The 21927-nt window shown below is 40.2% G+C and overlaps 4 protein-coding genes across 8 annotated transcripts; 1 reads left to right on the forward strand and 3 right to left on the reverse strand.

Moving 5' to 3' along the window:
- Positions 1-1464: 1464 nt before the first annotated feature.
- On the reverse strand, positions 1465-3970 carry LOC108598866 (gametocyte surface protein P230). The gene is made up of 2 exons (XM_017985624.2): positions 3926-3970; positions 1465-3864 (listed from the first exon to the last, which is right to left on the reverse strand). Exons 1-2 carry the CDS (start codon positions 3926-3928, stop codon positions 1570-1572), a joined length of 2298 nt encoding a protein of 765 aa, XP_017841113.2. The 5' UTR covers positions 3929-3970; the 3' UTR covers positions 1465-1569.
- A 2880-nt stretch (positions 3971-6850) lies between these two features.
- On the reverse strand, positions 6851-9727 carry LOC108598551 (equilibrative nucleoside transporter 4). The gene is made up of 3 exons (XM_033293523.1): positions 9252-9727; positions 8559-9119; positions 6851-8524 (listed from the first exon to the last, which is right to left on the reverse strand). The coding sequence occupies exons 1-3, from the start codon at positions 9443-9445 to the stop codon at positions 7318-7320; spliced, it is 1962 nt and encodes a 653-aa protein (XP_033149414.1). The 5' UTR covers positions 9446-9727; the 3' UTR covers positions 6851-7317.
- A 2122-nt stretch (positions 9728-11849) lies between these two features.
- Positions 11850-14622, reverse strand: LOC108598491 (WW domain-binding protein 2). 3 transcript variants are annotated; one of them, XM_033293500.1, is made up of 6 exons: positions 13546-13693; positions 12879-13298; positions 12486-12535; positions 12277-12371; positions 12090-12190; positions 11850-12029 (listed from the first exon to the last, which is right to left on the reverse strand). In XM_033293500.1, exons 1-6 carry the CDS (start codon positions 13675-13677, stop codon positions 11985-11987), a joined length of 843 nt encoding a protein of 280 aa, XP_033149391.1. In that variant the 5' UTR covers positions 13678-13693; the 3' UTR covers positions 11850-11984. The 3 variants fall into 3 exon arrangements, with proteins under 3 accessions (XP_033149391.1, XP_033149390.1, XP_033149389.1); XM_033293499.1 differs by having other exon boundaries at positions 11854-12029; positions 12879-13373; XM_033293498.1 differs by lacking the exons at positions 12277-12371; positions 12486-12535 and adding exons at positions 14023-14200; positions 14458-14622 and having other exon boundaries at positions 11855-12029; positions 12879-13373; positions 13546-13906.
- A 341-nt stretch (positions 14623-14963) lies between these two features.
- LOC108600854 (ecto-NOX disulfide-thiol exchanger 2) lies at positions 14964-21070 on the forward strand. 3 transcript variants are annotated; one of them, XM_017988656.2, is made up of 7 exons: positions 14967-15118; positions 15332-15946; positions 16001-16732; positions 18402-18508; positions 19550-19657; positions 19720-20301; positions 20364-21070. In XM_017988656.2, the coding sequence occupies exons 1-7, from the start codon at positions 15082-15084 to the stop codon at positions 20631-20633; spliced, it is 2451 nt and encodes an 816-aa protein (XP_017844145.2). In that variant the 5' UTR covers positions 14967-15081; the 3' UTR covers positions 20634-21070. The 3 variants fall into 3 exon arrangements, with proteins under 3 accessions (XP_017844147.2, XP_017844145.2, XP_017844146.2); XM_017988657.2 differs by having other exon boundaries at positions 16004-16732; XM_017988658.2 differs by lacking the exons at positions 18402-18508; positions 19720-20301; positions 20364-21070 and having other exon boundaries at positions 14964-15118; positions 19550-19631.
- The last annotated feature ends 857 nt before the right edge of the window (positions 21071-21927 follow it).

Genomic DNA, 21927 nt, shown 5'->3' on the forward strand with positions numbered 1-21927 from the left:
TGGTATTTATTCTATGGGCTTTCTTGTATTTTTTACCCCCGCCTTGTACCGTTTTTTTTTTTTTTTGTTAGTTGTTGCTTGTTTTGCTCGTTAAATGTCAAGCGGCAAGTTGAGAGAAAGTCAATGACCGACTGAAATGCAATAAACAATAGCTAAAGTTTGTTGTGAAGTTGAAGGAGAGCACTTGGTTAGTAAAGAGGTTTTGTTGTTGTGTTCATTTCTAATTTCATGGTGTTGAAATTAAATTGAGTTGTTGCATAGTGGCGTTGACAACTTACGAACAAGACACAAATTAAAGTTAAAGCAGCTTGCTTTGCAAATTAAATGACTGAGCTAATTAAATAAGAATTTCCCCTTAGCTTTTGGTTTTGTTAACATAATATATTAATAAGCATTACTGTGAACTGGAATGACTTACAGGTAAGTCTACTAAGCGAGAGTTCTGCTATGTAAACATAGCATACATATATGCAGTGTAATTATAATGAAATTTAGTTTATTTGCGCTCACTGGTTTGATAATTAATTTACATATTATAAATGCCGGCTAAAGAGTAAAATAAAAGCAACACTGTGCTGAAAGCGACAGCTGCAAACGCACCTTGGGTATGGGTGCAATGCAAAACATTGGAAAGAAAAGATTCAAAACGAAATGAAAATCAAGCAACGGCGCTGTAACTACAACAAAGCGTTTACACTACCATGCACGGTCTTAGTATGTGCTGTTGTGTAAACCCATTCGCAGGCAACTCTCGGCTTGCCCCACCTTTGTGTGAGTGTGTATGGTAGCGTCGTCGTAAAATCGCAGAGATCCAACCGCACTCAAAGAAATTATGCGAAAACAAAACTGACGAGCTTAGTGGCTTGAACGCCAAGGGGGCAGCAAAGTGTGTGTAGCATGGGCAAACAAAACAGAACAACAGGCAGGCAACAAAATGGCAACACACTGCTACACACACACACCCACACACACACATAGCCCCAACTAAAGCGTAAACATAAAAGCAACGCGGGCTGCCAGCAAGCGAATAAGCAAACAACCTTAATAAAAATTTCATTTCCTTAATCAAATGCATTATCAAATTACAACAACATGCAGCAGCAGCAGAAAAAAAACAACAACAACAACAACAAAGGCAAGCTGTATAACGGCAAGAACCTTAACAGCTGTAAGTTTGTAGGCGTGGCCAGTTAATGTGCAGCCACCAGAGAAGCAACATTAAGGAAAGGTTGTTGTTGTTGTTGTTCCATGAATCCTAACCAACAATCTTGACGTTTGCTGCGAATGAAGTGCTGAGCTTGATAAAGTTATACTCCCACTCCCACCCACACTCTTTCTCTTTCAGTTTCACTCATGCTCGCTCAGTTAACTAACTCAATTGCGTCGCCTTGTGCTAAGCGTTTGCTATGCGCGCGCTTTCTCTCAGAAAATTAATCTCTAACTTAAACCTTTGCCTTTAATATATTTGATAATTGTTTTAAAAATATTACAAGTTGTCGTCTTCGCTTTCTTCGCTGTTACTAATTTGCAGGTCCACCCAGAGCATCGAATCATTTTCAGGTGCATTAGTTAAAGCTCAATCGCGCTGTCATTTATATTATCGCTTTCGATTTCAGCGGCTGAGCTGTTATTTCCTATGATTTCCACTGTCTGGCAATCCCTCAGAGCATAGTAGTAATGGTCTTCATTTGACTCAAGCTCGCTTGTTTCTGCTTCTGTCTCATCATCTTCCTGCTCAACGCTTACATCAGCATAGTAGTAAAAGTCTTGACTTGGCTCCAGCTCAGAATCGAACTCCTGCTGATCACCTGTTTCTGCTTCTGTCTCATCAACGCGCGCATCATCATAGTAGTAAATGTCGCTGTCGAGTTCGGAGTCTGAGCTGTTATTTGCTTCCATTTCCAATGTCTGGCCATCCCACATCCCATATCCATAGTAGTAAAGGTCTCCATTTGGATCCAGACCCAGCTCAAGCACCTGTTGCTCACCTGTTTCTGCTTCTATTGCATAGTCTTCCAGCTCAACGCTTATATCAAATTCATTGTCTTCCTCTTGATGTGCCGCTTCCTTGTGCTCAAGTTCCTTATATACTTGCTCATCAACCTGAGCATCCTCCTCATCAATCTGCACATCTTGCTCATAATCCTGCCCATCTTCCTCTTCAGTCTGCGCATCTTCCTCATAAAGCTGCATAACTTCCACATAGCTCTGCTCATCTTCCTCATCATCAGTCTGCGTACCTTGCTCATCATCCTGCCCATCTTCGTCATCGTCATCAATCTGGGCACCTTCCCCATAATCCAGCCCATCTTCCTCTTCAATCTGCGCATCTTCATCCTCAATCTGCACATCTTCCTCATATTCCTGCTGATCTTGCTTATCAATCTGCCCATCGTCCTCATAATCCTGCCCATCTTCCTCTTCAATCTGTGCATCTTCCTCATCAGTTTGCGCATCTTCCTCATAATCCTGCTCATCTTCATCATCAATCTGCCCATCGTCCTCATAATCCTGCCCATCTTCCTCTTCAATCTGGGCATATTCATCATCAACCTCCGCATCAACCTCCTCATCAACCTCCTCATCTTCTTCATCCACCAGCGCATTTTTCTCATAATCCTGCCCATCTTCATCATCAATCTGCGCATCGTCCTCATAATCCTGCCCATCTTCCTCTTCAATCTGCGCACCTTCCTCATCATGCTGGCCGTCTTCCTCATCCATCTGCCCATCTTCTTCATCATCTTGCCCGTCCTCCTCATCATCTGACCCATCTTTCTCATAATCCTGGCCATCTTCCTCATCATCTGACCCGTCTTCTTCATAATCCTGCTCATCTTCCCCATCCCGCATCTCTAGCTCTTGCTCCTCAGCTAGTGCTTTCTGCTGCTCCATTAAGTCAGAGCTTTTCTCTTCCACAGACTCCATATTCCCACAATCTCCTTCCAAACGCGACTGCATAATTTTACGCTTGAGAGTATCAGCGCTGTCTGCATATGCATCAATAAATTCAATAGCGCGCATTTCTCGCTCTCTAGTGTGATGCTTAGCGAATTGTTCCACGCTAGTCTCAGCCTTCTTGAGCGCATTAATCACAACGTTAATATCTTCTTTTTGTAGCGTTGAGCGCTCTATTGGCTCCACGAAGCTGTCTTCATCGGTGTAGACTGTGTGAAACATCTTGAGTTGCTTGTCAATGCTTAGGAAGATGCCGTCGACTTCGAAACGAAACTCCTCCACAGTTTTAAAATAATGATTTTCCACTTTTTGGGAGAGGATCTCCCACTTGGCGCAGAGAAACTTGCGCAGACTGGGATCCTCCTCAGTGGAGCTGTTGTAGAATAGTTTCTGTAGTTGCTCCCGACACTGGCGCTGTACAAGCTCCGAGGCGCGCTCCGACCGATTTATGCGGCCCGAAGCCAATGGATCCTTGGTGCTTGGCTTCTCCTCGCCACGCGGCATTTTATTGAGTACTCTATAAAAGAACTTCTCCAACTTTTGGCAATTGCGATAGACCACTTCGCCTGGTCTATTGAACGTAAAACAGTTGCTGATAACCAAGCGAAAGTCATGGATGAGCTCATCCACGCCATGATAATATCTATTCTGCACACGCTTTATAATAGTCCCCACATCCATAGGCTTCTTGATGATCGTATAGTACATGGGCACTTTTAGCACGGCCGTATCCACCGGCTCCATAAAGTCCATGGCGAACTTCTTCATGACCAGCTCGTCTAGCAGATACTTACGCAAGTAATGTATCTTATTGGTGTAGACGCCAATTTCTTCTGAAGATGGCAACACTTCTGGCTGCACACGCGTTGGCAGCTTTATTTTTAACTTTAAGGATGGTTCAGCGGCCTAGCAAGAGAGCAAAATATTACTTACCAAAATACTACAAATGATTTTAGGCAGAACTTACCATTGTTAATCAAGAGTTTTTTAATGCTTGTCTTGTAGATTGTTAATCAAGAGTTTTTAATGCTTGTCTTATAGATTTGATTTGAAGAGCCTACTTTGATAATGACAACACTTTAATATTGCATTCGATAGAATTTGCTTCGAATCGAATTGCAAAGCTGTACCTTAATATAAATACATTTTCTCAAAAAGTAAAACTAAAATATTCAAGTTTAGTTTATAGCTTAAATTAAAGCCTCAACCTTTAGCCAAACGAAATGAGAACATCCTCTAGGATTCAGCATACTTAACCGCCATTTTCGTAAATATATGTCAGGACCTTTGTCCCATTTAAGCACAAATTCCAACATCAGTGAGCACAGAATCAAATCCACCAGCTAAATCTAAATAACAACAAACAGAGCACTCAACTCAAGTGTTTAAGCTTGTTGTCGTTATTGTTGTGCTGTACTCTGCTGTGTAATTACATGACAGCAGCAATAACAAATACAACAACTACAATAAGAGCAGCAGCAACATCAGCAGCAGCAGCAACAGCAGCAACAAGAGCAACAGCAACAACACTACAAAATTACGATAATAATTTCCATTTCTAATTTCCTCAACACGCCAAAGGACTTTTGCAATTGCCAGCTATCGTGCGCTGTTGCTTCCAACTCCTCTCCCCCACCCTACCCCACTCGCTTTTCATGCTTCCGTTGGCAAGTGCTTGTGATGGGCAAAGGGGGGCTTAGGATGCGCCAGACATTGGCATAAATTCAATACAAAAATCTGAAAATCTAACAAAATGCAAATGCAATCATTGATTTTTCTGCTTATAATAAAATAGGAAACCAACTGAAGGACCTATTGCTTCACTTGTGCACTTTTCGTTAGTGCGCTAATAGTAAAAATATTTAAAGAGCCATATTATTCTTCTCTATATTTCTTACACCTCTAACATAGCAATTATCTCTATTATAACAGCTATTAGCACTTGATTTACGCCAAGGCACTTGGAAGTACAGCTAGGTTCAATGACATTTACCGCCTAGAGGGATACCTGTGCCCAAACGTAGCGCACGTTGCAAACTTGGCCAATCCAATCGATAAAAGTAACTTTATATGCAACATGAGCTACCCTCCAATAACAACTATAGTATCTATGCTTAAAACTGTGGCGGCCCACTTTGGAGGTCGAATTTGCCTGCGGCCAGATAAACTGCGTTTCCATGTGTATGTGTGAGTGTGTGTGTCTGTTTATCTATGTGTTTGTCTATATTGTGGTCTCGAGTTCTTTCATCGAGCCTTGTCCTTTTGCCGATTGCTATGCAAATCAACTTGCTGCCCCAAAAAGGTAAGAGGAAAATTAAAAACGAAATGAAATGGAAAATACCTTGAAACGATTTAGTGGCGAGTCAATAAGCAATTAATTTTAATGTACCAACAATTTTCAGGCTTTTTCTTGGCCTAGTGCCAAGTACTTAGCTATAAACCATTTATCAACAAATATTATTTTCAAGTAGATTAAAAATAATGGAAACCTCCATTTATACGGCAAAACCGATTTATTTTATAATTCTTGAATATTCAACTATTCAACATAATAAAAATGTTAATGTCAAATGCATGGAATAAAACAACAGTTTCAGAGCTATGAAAGCAGCTCTAATGAATAAATATAACGTTCAATAACGTTCTAGCTTAAATATATTTCTAAAAGTTCTTTTATATTGGTTTTCTTAATTAATACCATTATTATTATAATATTCGCCACCTGTTAGCGAAATCCTTGAGCTGGCACCTAAGCGTCATCTACGTAATTTTCCGCTAAACAATAGTCCTTTCATATAGGTTTTCTTAATTAATACCATTATTATTATAATATTCGCCACCTGTTAACGAAATCCTTGCGCTGGCATCTCAGCGCCATCTACGTCTACTTTTCCACTTTTGCCATACTCATATACATATATGCAAGATATAATAAATACGCCGATTGCTGACGAATAAAGTTTCTTTATATAAAGATACATGCGCTGCGTTCAAATTCAAAATCGAGAGAGAGAGAGAAGCTTTCTCGTGAAATTGGTTGCGATCAATTTTGTATTATCTATCGATAGATGGCTGGCAGCGCTTCCACATACTAAACAATAATACGTCATCTATTGCCAATTCGCAAATTTCCCTGTGTATTGCTTTGGTGTAAATAACGGCTGGGAAATTTAAAAACGCGGAAATCAAGATTACAAATCAATTTAAAGTTGTACTCGAACTCAGCGTGATTAACAGTTTGTTTTTATAAATCAGGGCACAAAACAATATTATTTTTAATTTATTCATGGATTTTGTAAATAAAATTATAATCTGGGGTTACATTTACGAAAAACCCTTTTTCTTTTCATCTTGGTTGCTTATTAGTTCTTATACTACTGGTGTCATCTGAAAACTTTTTGAATAAACTTTGAAACAACTCAAAAATATCAACTCAAAAGATTTCAAAAAAATGTAATGTTTGACAATTCATTTTCGAGGTGTGAAATATCGTCCAAGTAGAAACAAGTTCGGAATTTGTTGACTAGCGTAATTAAATCTCTTACTATATTAGTTTAAATATGCATTTAATATATCTAATTTGCCAATACACATATACACTTATATATGTCTGCACAATTTGTGTGCTCAATTTATAAATTGCTAGCATTTCAAAACTCTTAAAAGTTAAAAACATATATAAATAAGACAAATCATATATATAGGTATACATATGTTTACATATATAACTACATTTTGTTGGAACGGATGTGACGCTGACTATTTATAGCTAATAACGACTAAAATTAACATTTAACAAAAGGGATTTATAAACTTAATAAATTATATATAAGCTATTGAGCTTTTTGCAAATAATTTGTGGCTTGTTATTTAACAATTTTTTGTATAACAATTATGACTAGCAATTTTTTATAAAAATAGCCTTGCTCTATTTACTTGCCAACAATATTATGCACAGCAATATTGCAACTGTTCTTGTTTTTAAACAGACTACATTAATTACTTATCAGTACTTAGACATGCTTTTATTTATAGTACATATATAATGCTAAATCAACAGATTTGAACTTGGAATACCATAGCACTTAAGTGAAATATATGCTTGACTTGGGATTGAGTATTAAGTAAGTAATTAGATCTTACATACATATATATAGATATTTATTGTGCAACTTAGCACAGCAAGTTAATAGTTAGCCATAGAGCGATAGAGAGGGAGGGAGAGAGAGAGAGAGAGATAGATAGATAGAGAATGAGAGTGGAAATTGTCTCAAATTGTCAAAAAGATACTTTTGCATCAATACAATTACTTTTTAGCTGCTGTCTCTCCACCTGCCATAGGTCAGTCCTACAATTCATTTAAATATCCTGCATTAGCGCTTCCGGTGTCTGCGGATCTGTTGTACTGCCACCCAGCTCACCACTCATATCCCCCACTGAAGAGGACACCGCCGACGACAGCATTGTGGTCACTGTGGCATTCATCAGCTCCGGGCTGGTGCTCGTAAAAAGCGCCAGAGCCGTTGTCGTAATGACAGTTGCAAGTGTGGGCATCGTTGAGCTGGTGGAACTGCTCTCCGTACTGCTACTGAAACTGCCCATTGTCGTATTGAGCAGCAGATGCGGCAACATTGTGGTGCTGCTCGCTGCGGTGGGCAGCAGTGGCGGCGGCAAATGTCCGTGAAAGTGATCGTGAAAGGAGATGGGCGCATAGGGATACAAAGCTGGGCATGGATTATCCAGCTGCGGTCCCAGCATGCTCTCAAACACGTAGCCAATGAGTGAGCCAGCTGTGAGTCCAATATTATACGACAACGTCATAATATTGCCCGTGACCTCTTTGAGCGTACCCGGCACTTTAGCAGGCGCCAGCATCATGGGCAAACTGCCCGCCAGACCGTTGCTAACGCCCAGCGCTATAGTAAAGAGAAAGGGCGCTGCTTCGCCAGAGATTACTGGCCGATGACGTGGTGCACAGCAAAGCAGCAGCATGGGCACCAGCACAATGCGCAAACCAGACATCATTATCAGCTGGCGACGTGACCAAGGATATGGACTGGCGGCCAGTATTTTGCCAACCACATCTGAGGTGTTGAAGCAGAACATGAGGAGAACGGGCATCCAGCTGCGCAGATTGCACGAATTGATCTCCACCTCAATGCCCGGATAAAGCGAGAGGGTGACACAATAGGCCAAGGCAATGCAGACCATGTATGGATAGATGACCTGCGCTACTCGCCAGCGAGTTACGAAGCCTTCGCGTATATCGCTCAGTTTGCTGGGACGACAGCGACGTGGCGTAATAACATGCTCCACCTTGAAGGCGACAGTTGTGGGCGTGGTTGGCTCGTGTGGAGTCGATGGCAAGTCGGGCAGTTGTCCCAGACCCTCAATAATGCTCTCGCCGGCTGTGGGATTGGACAGCTCGTAGACGGGATTGCTAAAGCTCAGCGTATTGCTGGCGTTGGTATTGCTATGCAATGCGCCAACTGTAGCCGAAGTGGTGGTGCCATCCATGGAGAGTACGCCGTACTTGGCACTGCTGCTAGCTCCGTCTATTTGTTGCAGCTTAATATAATAATAAATTAAGCAAAAATTGTTCGTCCGGTCGCAGCACAATCTTGGAGCACGCCTCCACGTGAAAGCGCACAAAGGGTGAGTTGATAGTCGCCACATGCAGCAAGTAGCTGAACAATATGTACAGCGTCGAGGTGAGAAAGAATATAACCGTGGAGACGCGATCATTGTTGATGAGCAGCTTGGTTACCACGCGATTGGAAGACACCAGGAATCCGGCAATACTCTCGCCCGCCATTACCGCTTGTGTATATTGCTTGGGCAGCATTGAGGCAAAGCCATAGAAGCTCGACTGCTGCACCGTGCAACCAATGGCCGTCAATGCCACCGCCGACATATTGACCACATAGGCTGTGTTTGTGGCAAACATATGCCAAGCCACCTCGCAGACAGCCACAAAGATGAGCGTAGTAAAGGAGATCATATAGCCAAAGAGCACGCGGGTCTGAAACGGCGCTATCGAGAGCACAATGTTGTTAAACAGCACCGTAACAAAGGCCACAAATATATAGGTCATGGACATGTCCAGAGCAACAGGACGGCCGGGAAAGCGGCCCTGCCAATAGTCAGCGGCAATGATGAAGCTGTAAAGCAAATTTAATACACCCATTAGTCATTTTAATTAAGCTTTCATTCAGTTTCTCAATAATCAATCATAGCTGTCACAATGGCTTGTTGAGCAACAACACAACAAAGTCAAGGCTCCGCCCACTCACCTATTGTAGGGCAAAACAAAGCCAATGCCTGCAGCCAGCAGCGCCAAGTAGACGGCATGGCGCTGATCCTTGGGTGCACGTGTATCGAACTCGGGGCTATCCAGATTTGAGCCACGCCGCGTGCCACTGCCACCGGCTCTTGCTCTGCGCCCCTCTAGCGGCTCATAGTTTGCCTCCTGTGCACTGGCATCCATTTTCTATTATTTGCTGTTTTTTGATTCAATTTGCTTGCTTTAAAACAAATTAATTTCGCATATCTTGTGCGTGCAGCTGTAACTTTTCTCATACAGGGTGTTAGCAAAAATGTTGTTGTTGTTATTTTTGTTGCTTTCAAATCGATAAACAACAGACACACACAAGTTGTTGCGCCAAATAATGTTATGCAAAGTAAATTACATTTAGAATTCAATTTTTGATTTGTGCAAACTTTAGCAATTGAAATTTTTTTTATGTGGGCAACACTTTATCAACTGAGTTTGCCAACATTTCTTTTATATTATTTTTCAATAAATGTTGTAGCTAGCGCGATGTAAGCTGCTGCTAGCAGCTGCAGGCGTGTTCAACTAAAATTTCTCTTTTTGCTGGCCTCAGAGGTTATCACAAAATTCGTTGAGTAATGTCGGGCGCAACCGACAAGATTCGACTCTGACTCATGTGAGGAAACATTATCTTATTATAATAAAGGACATAACATACAAGCCGGAGAATCTGCGTACAAACTGAAATTGCTTAGTCTGCCATCATAGTATAATTTAGAGTATATAATGTCTTTATTTATTATATGAATATGCCCTAATAATGCCTCTATTTATAATATAAATATGCCCAAAATGAGTTTATTATTTTTACAATTTTAATTTCTAAAATTTTTTTCATTTACATGTCTGTCACGCCTCCTGATAAACTGAACGCGCAAGTTCTTTTTCAATTATTTATAAGACCATTGTGCACGTTTTTTATGCAGAGTCTGAACATACCCTTATAGCTTATTCACCACACAGGCAATGCGCATGTGGCGTCGAGCGAAAAATCAATCTTTTACCATTGGAAAAGTTATAGATATTTTATTGACAGTGCAGTGCTTAACAAGAGTGGACGCAAAGTGCATTTAGACATTTATTTTTATTGATAATTGTCGACATCAGTATAGTGAATTTATTTTCATTTATTTTATTAAAGTACAAATTATAGTCAAATAGTTTAATAAAATTTTGCAATTTTATTAAATTTATTAGTTGCTAATTGTTCAAACTTTTAAGTGAAAAGTGAATAGATTTTAAAAAAATTACTTACATTTGTTTTTTTATTGCTAACATTTATTATTTAATTATTTGTAACGCCATTATTTTATATTATAAATCAACTTTTTTTAGCTGCAATCAGCATAAAAAATTATGGTACAACATAATTGTCTGTCTAGACATTCAGGTGTGTATAATAAATTTCAAAATGATGTATATACATACTAAAAAGCATTTCCAACCCCACATAATCCCTTAGTGACATAGGCTTTGAGTGGCAACCGGAAAGCTGTTTGGTCCATACAAATGAGAGTCCAGCTCTCAGCTTTTCAACCCTAATCAAATTTAAGTTTTTTAGGCATTATGTTTTTTTTCTGATGGTGTCTAACTATGCTACTCAGGCACAGATAGTTGCGGCGTGAACGATAATCCGCACTTGTAGCTGGTTATTGTGCTGATCATCGTTGATGTTGCGACATTCTGTTTGCCACTAACACAGGACAGAACTAATAGGAAGTTCGGATTTCATTAATTTACGCGTTATTTACCCCCCTTAAGATCTTATTCTTTCATTAGCAATATAAATAGCTATATGGTCAATACCAATGAGAGCCCAGCTCCAGCTTTTCACCCCTAATCAAAGCTAAGTATCTTGGGTATTATGATTCTTTTACAGATAGTGTCTACCTATGCTACTCAGGCACAGATAGTTGCGGCGTGAACGATAATCCGCACTTGTAGCTGGTTATTGTGCTGATCATCGTTGATGTTGCGACATTCTGTTTGCCACTAACACAGAACAGACCTAATGGGAAGTTTGGATTTCATTCATTTACGAGTTATTTACCTCACATACTGCCTTAAGGACTAATTCTTTGATTAGCAAAATGAATAGCTATATGGTCAATACCAATGAGAGCCCAACTCTCAGCTCCTCACCCCTAATCAAAGCTAAGTTTCTTGGGTATTATGATTCTTTTACAGATGGTGTCTACATCTGCCTATGCTACCCAGGCACAGATAGTTGCGGCATGAACGATAATCCGCACTTGTAGCTGGTTATTGTGCTGATCATCGTTGATGTTGCGATATTCTGTCTGCCACTAACAGCAGTCGATGAAGGAGTTCGCATTTCATTCATTCACGAGATACATTTATTCATATATAAAAGTTTCATGTTTACTTGTAACAATATATGTACCTTTTATGTGATTATAAGCTTTGTTTAAATGTAAATACTTGATAGCAATATACAATATAGAAATAAAATATAAAGAACAAACATTAAAACAAGTGCATTTTTTGTGACTTATGTAAATTAAATATAGCCTTTACACTGCCACAATTTATAGTACAATAAATTTAAATTTGAATACAGAAAGCCTTTTTAAAAAATTCGACAATTATTTCAAATATTAATAAAGCTGTTTAGTATACAGTTAGTTTTCAGCTAAGTGGAATGAGCTGTTGATTTGGTTTTCCTCAGCATTCTCTACTGTTTCTTTTTTGCGGCATCATCGTAACTGGGTGGCAAATTCTGCAAATGTATTTAAAAGTTATATAAAGGTTTTTGATTCAAGTTATATTTAAAAGTTACATTATAGGATGGCGGCATTTCACTGGAGCCTGGTGCATTGGGTCCCCCTTGATTATAGGGCGTATTATAGGCACTTGCAGCAGCCTCGGCTTCTTTTGAATCTTGACAAAGTAAAGTAAGAAGTGGTTAAAATATTGACGTACATACAACTTTAATTGCAGTTAATAAATAAACTTGCAAAGCTTACAATCCTCTATGGATATATAATTGGTATGGGTACAAAACACAATGTTCTGGCAATTGGATAACTTGGATAATAATAATATTGCGTGCTGCTGGTTCCTGCAATGTTTGCATTTCCAAAAATTTGAAAGAAAAATAAAATAGAAATCATTAAGCAAGTTACCAACAAAACTAACTAAGAAAGTTTCGGCTCGGCTTTTGTTAAAATCTTACTTGTTTTTTTGCTTGTGGGTACAGTGGCATTTGAAATTTTGCATTTTACACTGTGAAGAGTGGAAATAAATGTTGATAATAATTATATAAAATAGGGTGTTTAGTAACTTGTTAGATTTCAGCACAATAAATACAAGAATGAATGAGTTGAGTAGCTATCCTACGACTGGTTGTGTTTATGTTAAATTCTGAACTTGAATCTACTATAAGCTACATAGCAGTTAAAATTTAGCTACAATTGTTATACAATTTCATATTTATACCTTCAGGCTTTAGAAAAATCTTATACATTTATCTTATGCCAGTTTGTCTATGATTCTTGTTATTTATCTGCTTAACGACAGGAAATGAGGCATGAGCTTGGTTTTAAATCAAACAATTCCATAAACTTACTTCCAGGGGGCAAGCTGAAACCCATCCAGCCGGCGTTACCGGCAGCTCCTCCTGCAGCACTTGCAGCGGCACCAGCAGCTGGAGCAGCCGGAGCTGCGCCGGGATAACCATTTGGTTGTTGTTGTGGTGGCGGTGCACTGCCAGGATAACCAGTTGGTTGTAAGCCGGGCTGCATAAATCCACCAGGCACATTAGGATTGTAGCCGCCATAAGGCGCAACGCCTGGATTATAGACTTGAGCTGGTGTGCCATATGGAGCTCCTGGTGGACAGTTTGGCGAACACGAGGCATATGACGGAGGCTGTGGATAGCCTTGTTGTGGGGGCTGCGGATAGCCCTGCTGTGGTGGCTGAGGATAGCCCTGCTGTGGTGGCTGAGGATAGCCCTGTGGATAGCCTTGTGGCTGCTGATCTGGTGGTGCTGAAAATCCATACCAAGTGGGTTCAGTTGGCTGCTGTTGCTGTGGTTGTGGTGCTGGCTGATTTTGTGGTGGTGCTATAGAAATATACAGAATAAATGCAGCGTGCAGATTTGTTGTTAGTGTTAGATCAAGCGTGCACATGAATTACATGCATTTTTGCCAATTTTTATGAAAACCAGCGCTGCAGCTGTACAGAAACAAAAGCCGAGTCTGGGATTGGAATAAAATGCAAGCTTTCCAACTTACTGATGCCAGGATATGGCGGCGGATTATCACTAATGAACACCGTATTCGGTGCCGGACCAGTGAACGCATCATGCTGCGGCAACCAACCGTAGTAGCCGGGTGGTGGCTGATAGGCCGGTGGCGGTGCCTCATGCCAAGCACCGGCTGGTGCATAGGGCGGTGGATCGTCCCCAGGCATGCCGCCGCGATGTAAATTGCCCATTGCGGTTTTGGCTGCACGTAACAAAGCTTGACCGTACTCGATAGCGCCGCCTGCTTTGAAGTGCAACTTAAACTTGACCTCGCCAACATAGTTTCCGTTGGGCTGGGCACGCACCTTGCCCTTAATGTAGTTGGCTCCAAACACAGGCTGTTCAATGTCGTCCAACTGAAATCTACGAAGAAGGGTTATGTTGTTGCTTCATACTGATTTCGTTGTACATGAGTTTATACTATCATAATGGGGCTTTTCGGCAGTGTTTAGTTCGCCGGATTAGATACGTCGGAAAGAGCCACAAAAGGCGCACTGAAGGATTGCATGACATCACCGGGTTTCTTGTTGTTGAAAATCATGCGATGTGAAGTCAAATAGATGCGTCCCTGCTTGGAGCCTTTGAACAATGGGTTGTCCTGTCCTGAAAAGTCCATCGAAACGCTATCGCTGTGCAGCAATATACTGTAATGGATTTAAATAATTGATTAAACTTAATCTTATCACTTAGGGGCCCGGTAGCTGTTATTTTCCACACGATTTGAAAGTCCACGTCAATATGTAAACCACCCACATAGGAATATATTATACTATAGAGTTCTTTACATTTAGTTAACTAATACTATTAAATTGTAAATTATAATTGCTTTTAAGTCATGACGTCACACGAAAGTTCTCAGTTTTGTATGCAAAGTTAAACAAATATTGCAATATCGACTTACTATTCGCCTGCATGTATAAGCACGCCATTATTGGCGTGTGCCGTATTAACCGACATCCTTTTTAATACTAGATTTTCAACTCTATTCCTTTATTTAGCGAAAAATACGTAGTTGTTTTGTCTTGTTTTCGTTTTGAGTTTTCTCGAATTGACTACAGCTGATGAATCACACCCAAGACTGCCAATTTAGATTTTTCCCATTCAAATCCAGCTGTTTTACAGACAAACCAAAGAAGCCGAAAATACATATGTCTTATGTAGGAAAATTCCAAATTGCAATTGCAAAAATATGTTAAATTATTTTATTTTTATAAATTTAATAATTTATAAAAGTTTTTATTATTTTGACGAAGTTTCAAGTAATATAAGACTTAAAGAATAAAATATAAAAAAAGCCAGAGCATCAGTTGTAAAACGGCCAGGTGGCAACATTGACTGCAAATCTGCACTGAAGAGTGGTGGCAGCTCGATACATTTTCGATATGTATAGACAACGGATAGCTGAACTTTTTACGCGAATATTGTAAACGAAAAAACAATAATAAGAGTGAAATACTTGCAAAAAATACATAAAAGTGAGCGCTTGTTGCTCAACTTTTATGTATGCAGCCCTGTCTAGTTTCGAATGGCGTTTAATTATGCAAATTTGGCTGATAACATGTGTAAGTGCATAGCAAAAGCAAACAAAAAAGTAAATAGAGGCAAAAGTGGTTGAAGTGCAGTTACGAAAGCTATGCAACTGGGGAGACAAAATAAGAATACAAATTATTGCCTAATTAGTCGCGTTTCGCTTTTGGGCTTAGACATTGCGCTTTCATTATTTATTTTGCAATCGCTTCTACAGCTGATTCTTATTTTCTTTTTGACTTTCGCAGGGAGCATGTCCAATGGTGTCACATTATCAAACCATCCCAATTTCATAAATCAACTAGCTGCAGCCTTCACCAATGCCACTGTGGGTATGTCCACACCTGCGCCAACCGGCAGCAACAGCAACAACAATGTTGCCCCGACTGCATCAGTGGCCGCAGCGTCCAATAAAACAAGTCCAGTGAAGCCAAAGCCACATAATAGCAATGGCAACGGCCAAGGAAGCGTTCCCATGGATTTGGAGAATGACAACGAAGAAGACGAATTAAAGGTCTTAGGGTCAGCCGTGAAGCCAAGTGAGAAACAAGGCGCTCCTACGTTAGGCTTGCCCGATGCACAACAGCTCTACTTAAACGGGCTGATGCACACACCGCCCGGCTATTTGTACTTTCCTGGCGCGCAAAACGCTGCACCACCAACACCGAATGCAGCGGCAGCAGCAACATCAAATGCGTCAAGCAACAACGCTCAATTACTAATGGATCCCACAGCCATGATGGCAGCAGCTGTGCAACAAATGCAACACAATTATGCAGCAGCAGGTTTTGCGGCGGCGGCAGCAGCAGCTGGGATGCCCAATGAGGCAACAGCAACAAGCGTAGAGGCAGCGCTGTCAGCAGGTAAATACTATATTAATATCAAATGAAAGTTCTTTTTAACCCGGTTATTCTTAGCAGATGGCGCCGGCTCTATTGGAGGATTGAAGGAGGTTATCAAAACCAAAAACTGTATATTGTTTCCACCAAATCCGAATGCACCACCGCCCACTATACGCGAGCGTCCGCCTGGCTGTCGCACTGTCTTTGTGGGGGGTCTTCCGGAGAATATAACAGAGGAGGTTATACGTGAAATTTTCGAATCTTGTGGAGACATTACCACACTGCGCATGTCCAAGAAGAACTTTTGTCACATACGCTATCGCCATGAATCCGCCATCGATCGTGCCATCTACCTATCTGGCTATCGCCTCCGCATCTCCAATCTCAACGAGCCCCCCAACTTTGGCAGACTACACGTGGACTATGCCCAAGCACGCGATGATCAGTACGACTTCGAGTGTAAGCAGCGTCAATTGCAGCGGGAGCAACGACATCGTGAACGCGTGTCGCTGGATCGGATGCGTTCACAATCACCGCCACCCATAGCGCACTACTCGGAGCTTGAGGCCGCCGCTGCGGCGGAGCATCTGCGCAACAATGAGACTTTTGTCAAGGCCGTACAAACCATTACTACTTGGCTGGAGCGTGGTGATTGCACCAAGCGTAATGCAAACGTCTTCTACTCCATGATCCAGAGCACCCACGCACATGTACGTCGTCTGCATGCGGACAAACAGCAGCTGGAGGAGGATTTGCGCAAGGCGCGCGAATGCTATCGCAAACAAATGGGCACCATGTCCACACAGTGTAAGTGTAGCTCGAGCTTATATGTTGCTAGTTTTTAGTCATAGTCTGGGTCTAGGTGCGCTCCCCCAACCCTTTTCAAATTTTTTGTTTTTGTGAACGGCGCTCGCTGTGTATCGCCCTGACACATGTCAGCGATGCTCCACGTTTACGTCCTCTAATTCGGAGTACGTGTGGACATTAGCACTACTTAGCGTCTGTAGCCTACGACGACACGATGGACACGAGGGTGGACTCACTGCATACAAGATCATTAGCTAGCTATATATGTAGCAATAGGCAGACGATAATGGCGATGGCATGGAGCACTCCTTCGAGCGTCATCGATGGGGCGCGGGAAGCAGCGACATCTCCGGGATTTATCGGGTGTTGGACGGGAGTTGTTATGTTGAGGTAGAGAGGGGATAGCCGGAGTGGGAGCGTCGCGTCGTTATTGCTGCGTATCTGGTCGGTGAGCGTTGTGTGACTTCGGGAAAATACACCTGCACCCTTTCTATAGCATTTAGTATCGCCGCTTCCACACCAAAATCATCACAAGGGAACCTCAGGGGTGTTCCATACTTGTACTTAAAACACTAGAATCGGCTATCTCAGACGAAAAGAAATGGTAAACCAGACCGAGGAAAATTCCAGCGAACCGCAAGGAGCCAAAGCGACAACAGCAAGCAGTAAATTGGTGTCAGTTTCACAGAAAACTGGTATTTGTACTGCAGGAGTGCTGATCATCTGCTGCAGTAAGATCTACCGCTTTTTCAAAATCGGGCCGATCTCGGAAGAGTTCAAGATTAGCACCTTCGTCGCCGTCGTGCGGTAGACGCACTGGTTTGGTTTTGTCGTGCTCAGGGTGATCGAGGAGTCGGTCTGATAGATAGAAGTCTGGTATTTTTGACGAATGTAGTTTGTTCGGGACAGTCTTGATAGAGCTTTGTGTTAATTGAACGCCGATCTCGTTTATTTATTGTCACTAATGGCAAGCTTTCTTGGGTAGTTTTCCCAACTGTTCGGACTTTATTGTTGCAAACAATTGTAAGAAAAAAAGCAAGTCCTGCCGGCCGAAAGGTTTATGGTAGGCACATCAGCATGATGATAAATCACTAGACTAAAAGTACAGAAGACACTAAACGTAGTTCCAACTGATATAAATCTTCAGTTATCTTCCTCAAGTCGTATGATCTTGCACTCTCACAGTGATACGCGTGCTATCGAAGGCCGAGACCGAGTGCCCTGGATCCGTACGGCTAGTGATCTTCTGATAAAAAGCCAACAAGGGTTTACGCTGGCGTCAGAAGCAACTACAGGCACAACACGCTTAACTTTGACTAAAGTTGTGCTGTCAGGTGCTTCTGAGATACTACAGTTATAACTGATAAGGTAGACATGGCGCTGTAGTGAAGCGTGTGTGGGTAGGCTCATAGTGTTGGATAGTCTCTCATCTCATTCGGTGATGCTGGCGGACTAACGCTCATAGACCTGTTAACTATATTTATTTTATGCGAGGGTCCCTCAAGTAGTTTAATCTTCTACTTTTTATTTTTCACCGATTTTTATGAAACTAAATATAAAAACACGAACTTAGATTGCTTAGAAAGCAAGCAAAAAACAACAACAACCAAAAAAAATCTACCTCCTGTCCTCCCTTAATATTATTATATATTATTGCATTATTGTTCAGTCACTCAGATTGAAAAAGTGTTCAATGCCGCTAGTCACAAGAAGGTTTGGGACCATTTCACCAAAGCCCAAAGAAAAAACATCGATCAATGGAAAAAATTAGCCACGGTACGTACAATAAAAACAGTTCAAGAGAATGTTTTACAAACAAAACAAAAAACCAAAAAGTTCAGCTGATAAAAGTATATGTTTTCTAAATTTTAGATGAGCATTAAAGCAAAATTGTAATATTTAATATTTGTATTATTGTTATTGTTGTTACCTTTAATTTTATTAAACTTCATGCTTGCATGTCTTAGCTTTATATCATGAACATTCTGTTTGAAGCTCTCATTTGTTGCAAACTCAATTGCTAATTGTATATAATTCATTGTTTAATGCTTTATGTTCATTGCACGGCTTTTAGCACTTAACTGTCAGGTTTCGTTTATGAATAAAACGTTAAATAATTGAAATAAATGCTATTCAATTTCGTATAAACGTATTCTAGTGAAATATAGTATCTTAAACTAATCTATACAGAATATATTTGCTTAATTATTTAATTAATAATATTCGTGCTATTTTTTTGTTATTAGTTTTATAATTTTTTTTTCATTTCCTTAAAAATGGCTTATCGCTTTAAAATTGTAAAACAGCTTTCCATATTTAATCTAACTTGTAGCTGAATGCCCCAAAACTTGTCGATATACAAGTATAAACATATATTTAACTTAAATAAATCATATATCATAATTAGCAGAATATTTACAAGTTTCTAAGGCACTCGCTGTGTTTGATTGGCTGTGCAACTTGAGTTGGTAAAGCGTACAAATTCAAAGCAATTTAAAAAAGAACTTAGTCTAATTAAATTCAATTCATTAAACAATGTAACACATGCCAGTTACATAATAATAATAAAATTTAAATTTCTTAAGCTTTTTTTAATAAAATAAAAAAAAAAACAGTGGCGAGGTAAGTAAGTGGTCGAAATACATAACAATTAGCCAAGAATACAAATTCGATGATGCATCAAGAAGCAAAACATAAATTTGTAGAACTCTATAGGTTATAGTAATTGAGCATTATATAAGCAGTGTCTGATTGTTAACTAACATTAACTACTATGTTAATAAAAGAAACAAATATTCTTTTTGGAATGCCATGCAGGAACTGCGCACCGTGCATATCGACGATGATGAAATGGAGATCTCAGATGATGAGCGCGAATATGAAAGACGCAGCAAACGCACACGCTACGACAGCGATGGCAAGTTGGTAAGCTACATTATTATAGTAATTTAAAATCTATTTGCTTACATAAATCAAATGTATTTAAGGATGAGAACGACTCGCTGCGCTGTCAACTGGAGGCCATGCGCAATGAGATGTCTGTGGAGCGCAGCGACTGCGTGCAACGTGAGAAGCAAATCAAGGTGCTGCAAGAAACTATACGCAATATGCAGACACAACTGTTGCAGACCAAGTTGCGTGAACAGAAGGACGTCAAGACCATTGAGATATTGGAGCGCAATCTCAAGGATGCGGCCGTCAAGCAGCTGCTGCTCAAGACCAAAATCAAGGAAACCGCAGATAAACTAAAAGACAAAGAAGCTGGCAGCCATAGCAACTCAAGTGTTGAGTACAGCAGCGGCGACTCTAACAGTCGAAGTACAGACGATTTAAGAGTCGGTGCAATCGGAAAGGATTCAATTGCTGCGGAACCAGAAATTATAGATATTGATAAGGTAGACGATGATGTGCGCATTATTGAGCATCAAAGCGGCGTTGTGGAAATACATGAGATCGAGGACGATGAGAAGGTGGAAGTTGCAGAGCAACCAACCCCAGTCTTGCCACAATCAGCTGTTTCCGAAATTACAGCAGCTGACAAAACAGCTGATGAAATTCCACAAACTGAGGTATTTTTCAATTTAATTCTGCTCAGCTTTTTTTGCAGCCATTAATTTTGTTTGCTTTGCAGAGCCCATTTAAGTCGCTGGCGCTTAACGAAGCCAAGATTATTGCTTTAACCTCAGCTTATCTGGTGCTGCATCCACATGGCGTTGACATTGCTAGCATTACCACTTATCTGCGTGCCACGCTGTGCAAGTCTTTCGAGCTAAAGAGTAACGATGAGCTCGCTACTATACTCACCAAATACACAAATCTCTTCAAGTCTGATCAGTCCAAATGGAGTTTCTGTGGCTTTAACGATGAACCTCTGGATGCCAATGCAATTAAGACATGCTAAATCCAAATCGAAATCCAACTTCAACAAACAGATTAACAATTGAATGCTTTAATTAAGTTAATTAAGGAGCGCCAAGTAACAAAAGAGTTAACCAAAAAAAAAGAGAGGAAAAACGCAATTCATGTGTTTGATGCAATCACATAATCAAATGAGACCAGTTTTTTATTTTTTATGCCGCCTAAAACTTGTAGTTAACTTTAGCAACACACTCAGCTAACAATAATAAGAATGAACTACCGTTTCAATTATTTGAACAATTACATATACATAGATGTAAGCAAATAAATTATATATACACCACTTAATATATATACATATATATGGTATAACTATACGATGTGCATAGCTAGTGCATATTATGGAAAGACACCAAACAAATGTTGCAAACAAATTGCTTTTAAATGAAATCATAACGAACCAATAAATTTTATGCTAAATTTACCTGATAAATTCAATGTTTCTTGTATGCAAATGAAATTTCGAGCCTGGTAAGTATATGCTATAAATATATTATCAAATTGTGTCGGGCATTATCAAGAGTTAAATTTTTGAAGCCTTTGTTGCCAAAAATTCGAAATTAATGTGTTTGTAGATAAGAATTTAGCTTGAAGCAGTTTCCTATTCCACAGAGATTTAATACATTAAATGTGTCTGGAACAAGCACCCATTATGAATGTGATAACAAGCTTTTATGTACAATTATAGTATATGTCAGACTTTATAAATATTTGCATGCATAATTCCAGCTAATTCTTATGTAATAAATACAAGTAGACATATTTCACATTAACATACACACACACATCCTTACAGCCTATTTGTAAATGTAAACTCTTTATATTGTTGGGAAATCTAACACTTTATTGCAATTGCAATTACATCGTTAGACCTACGTCACTTGCGTATGCTCTAACGAAATGCCTGTGTCCTTTGCCAAGGACAATGCCAATGTCAAAATAAAGCAACGACCGCAGCATCCACCCTCGCATATACACACACACACACACACACACATCCTCTCTCAAAAATTCCTTGCTCATGCCAGCCTTGACGTCAGCAAGAGCGTGTATATATTTGAGCGATTAGCCATTGGGATAGAACACAATAAAAACAACAACAGTTATAATTTGCCCCGTTGTAGACAGCATCTCTTACTACCGAATACAGTGAGCGCACTCGCAATATACTCGCACTTGCTATGGAATAGAATTTCGCCAATACAGCTTTCGTCGAGGGCACGTTGCTTGAGCGCTCTTGCGCCACTGTGCGCTGCCGCCACTGTGTGAAAAATTCT

Source organism: Drosophila busckii, chromosome 3L (genome assembly GCF_011750605.1).
Source record: "Drosophila busckii strain San Diego stock center, stock number 13000-0081.31 chromosome 3L, ASM1175060v1, whole genome shotgun sequence".
Lineage (NCBI taxonomy): Eukaryota > Metazoa > Arthropoda > Insecta > Diptera > Drosophilidae > Drosophila > Drosophila busckii.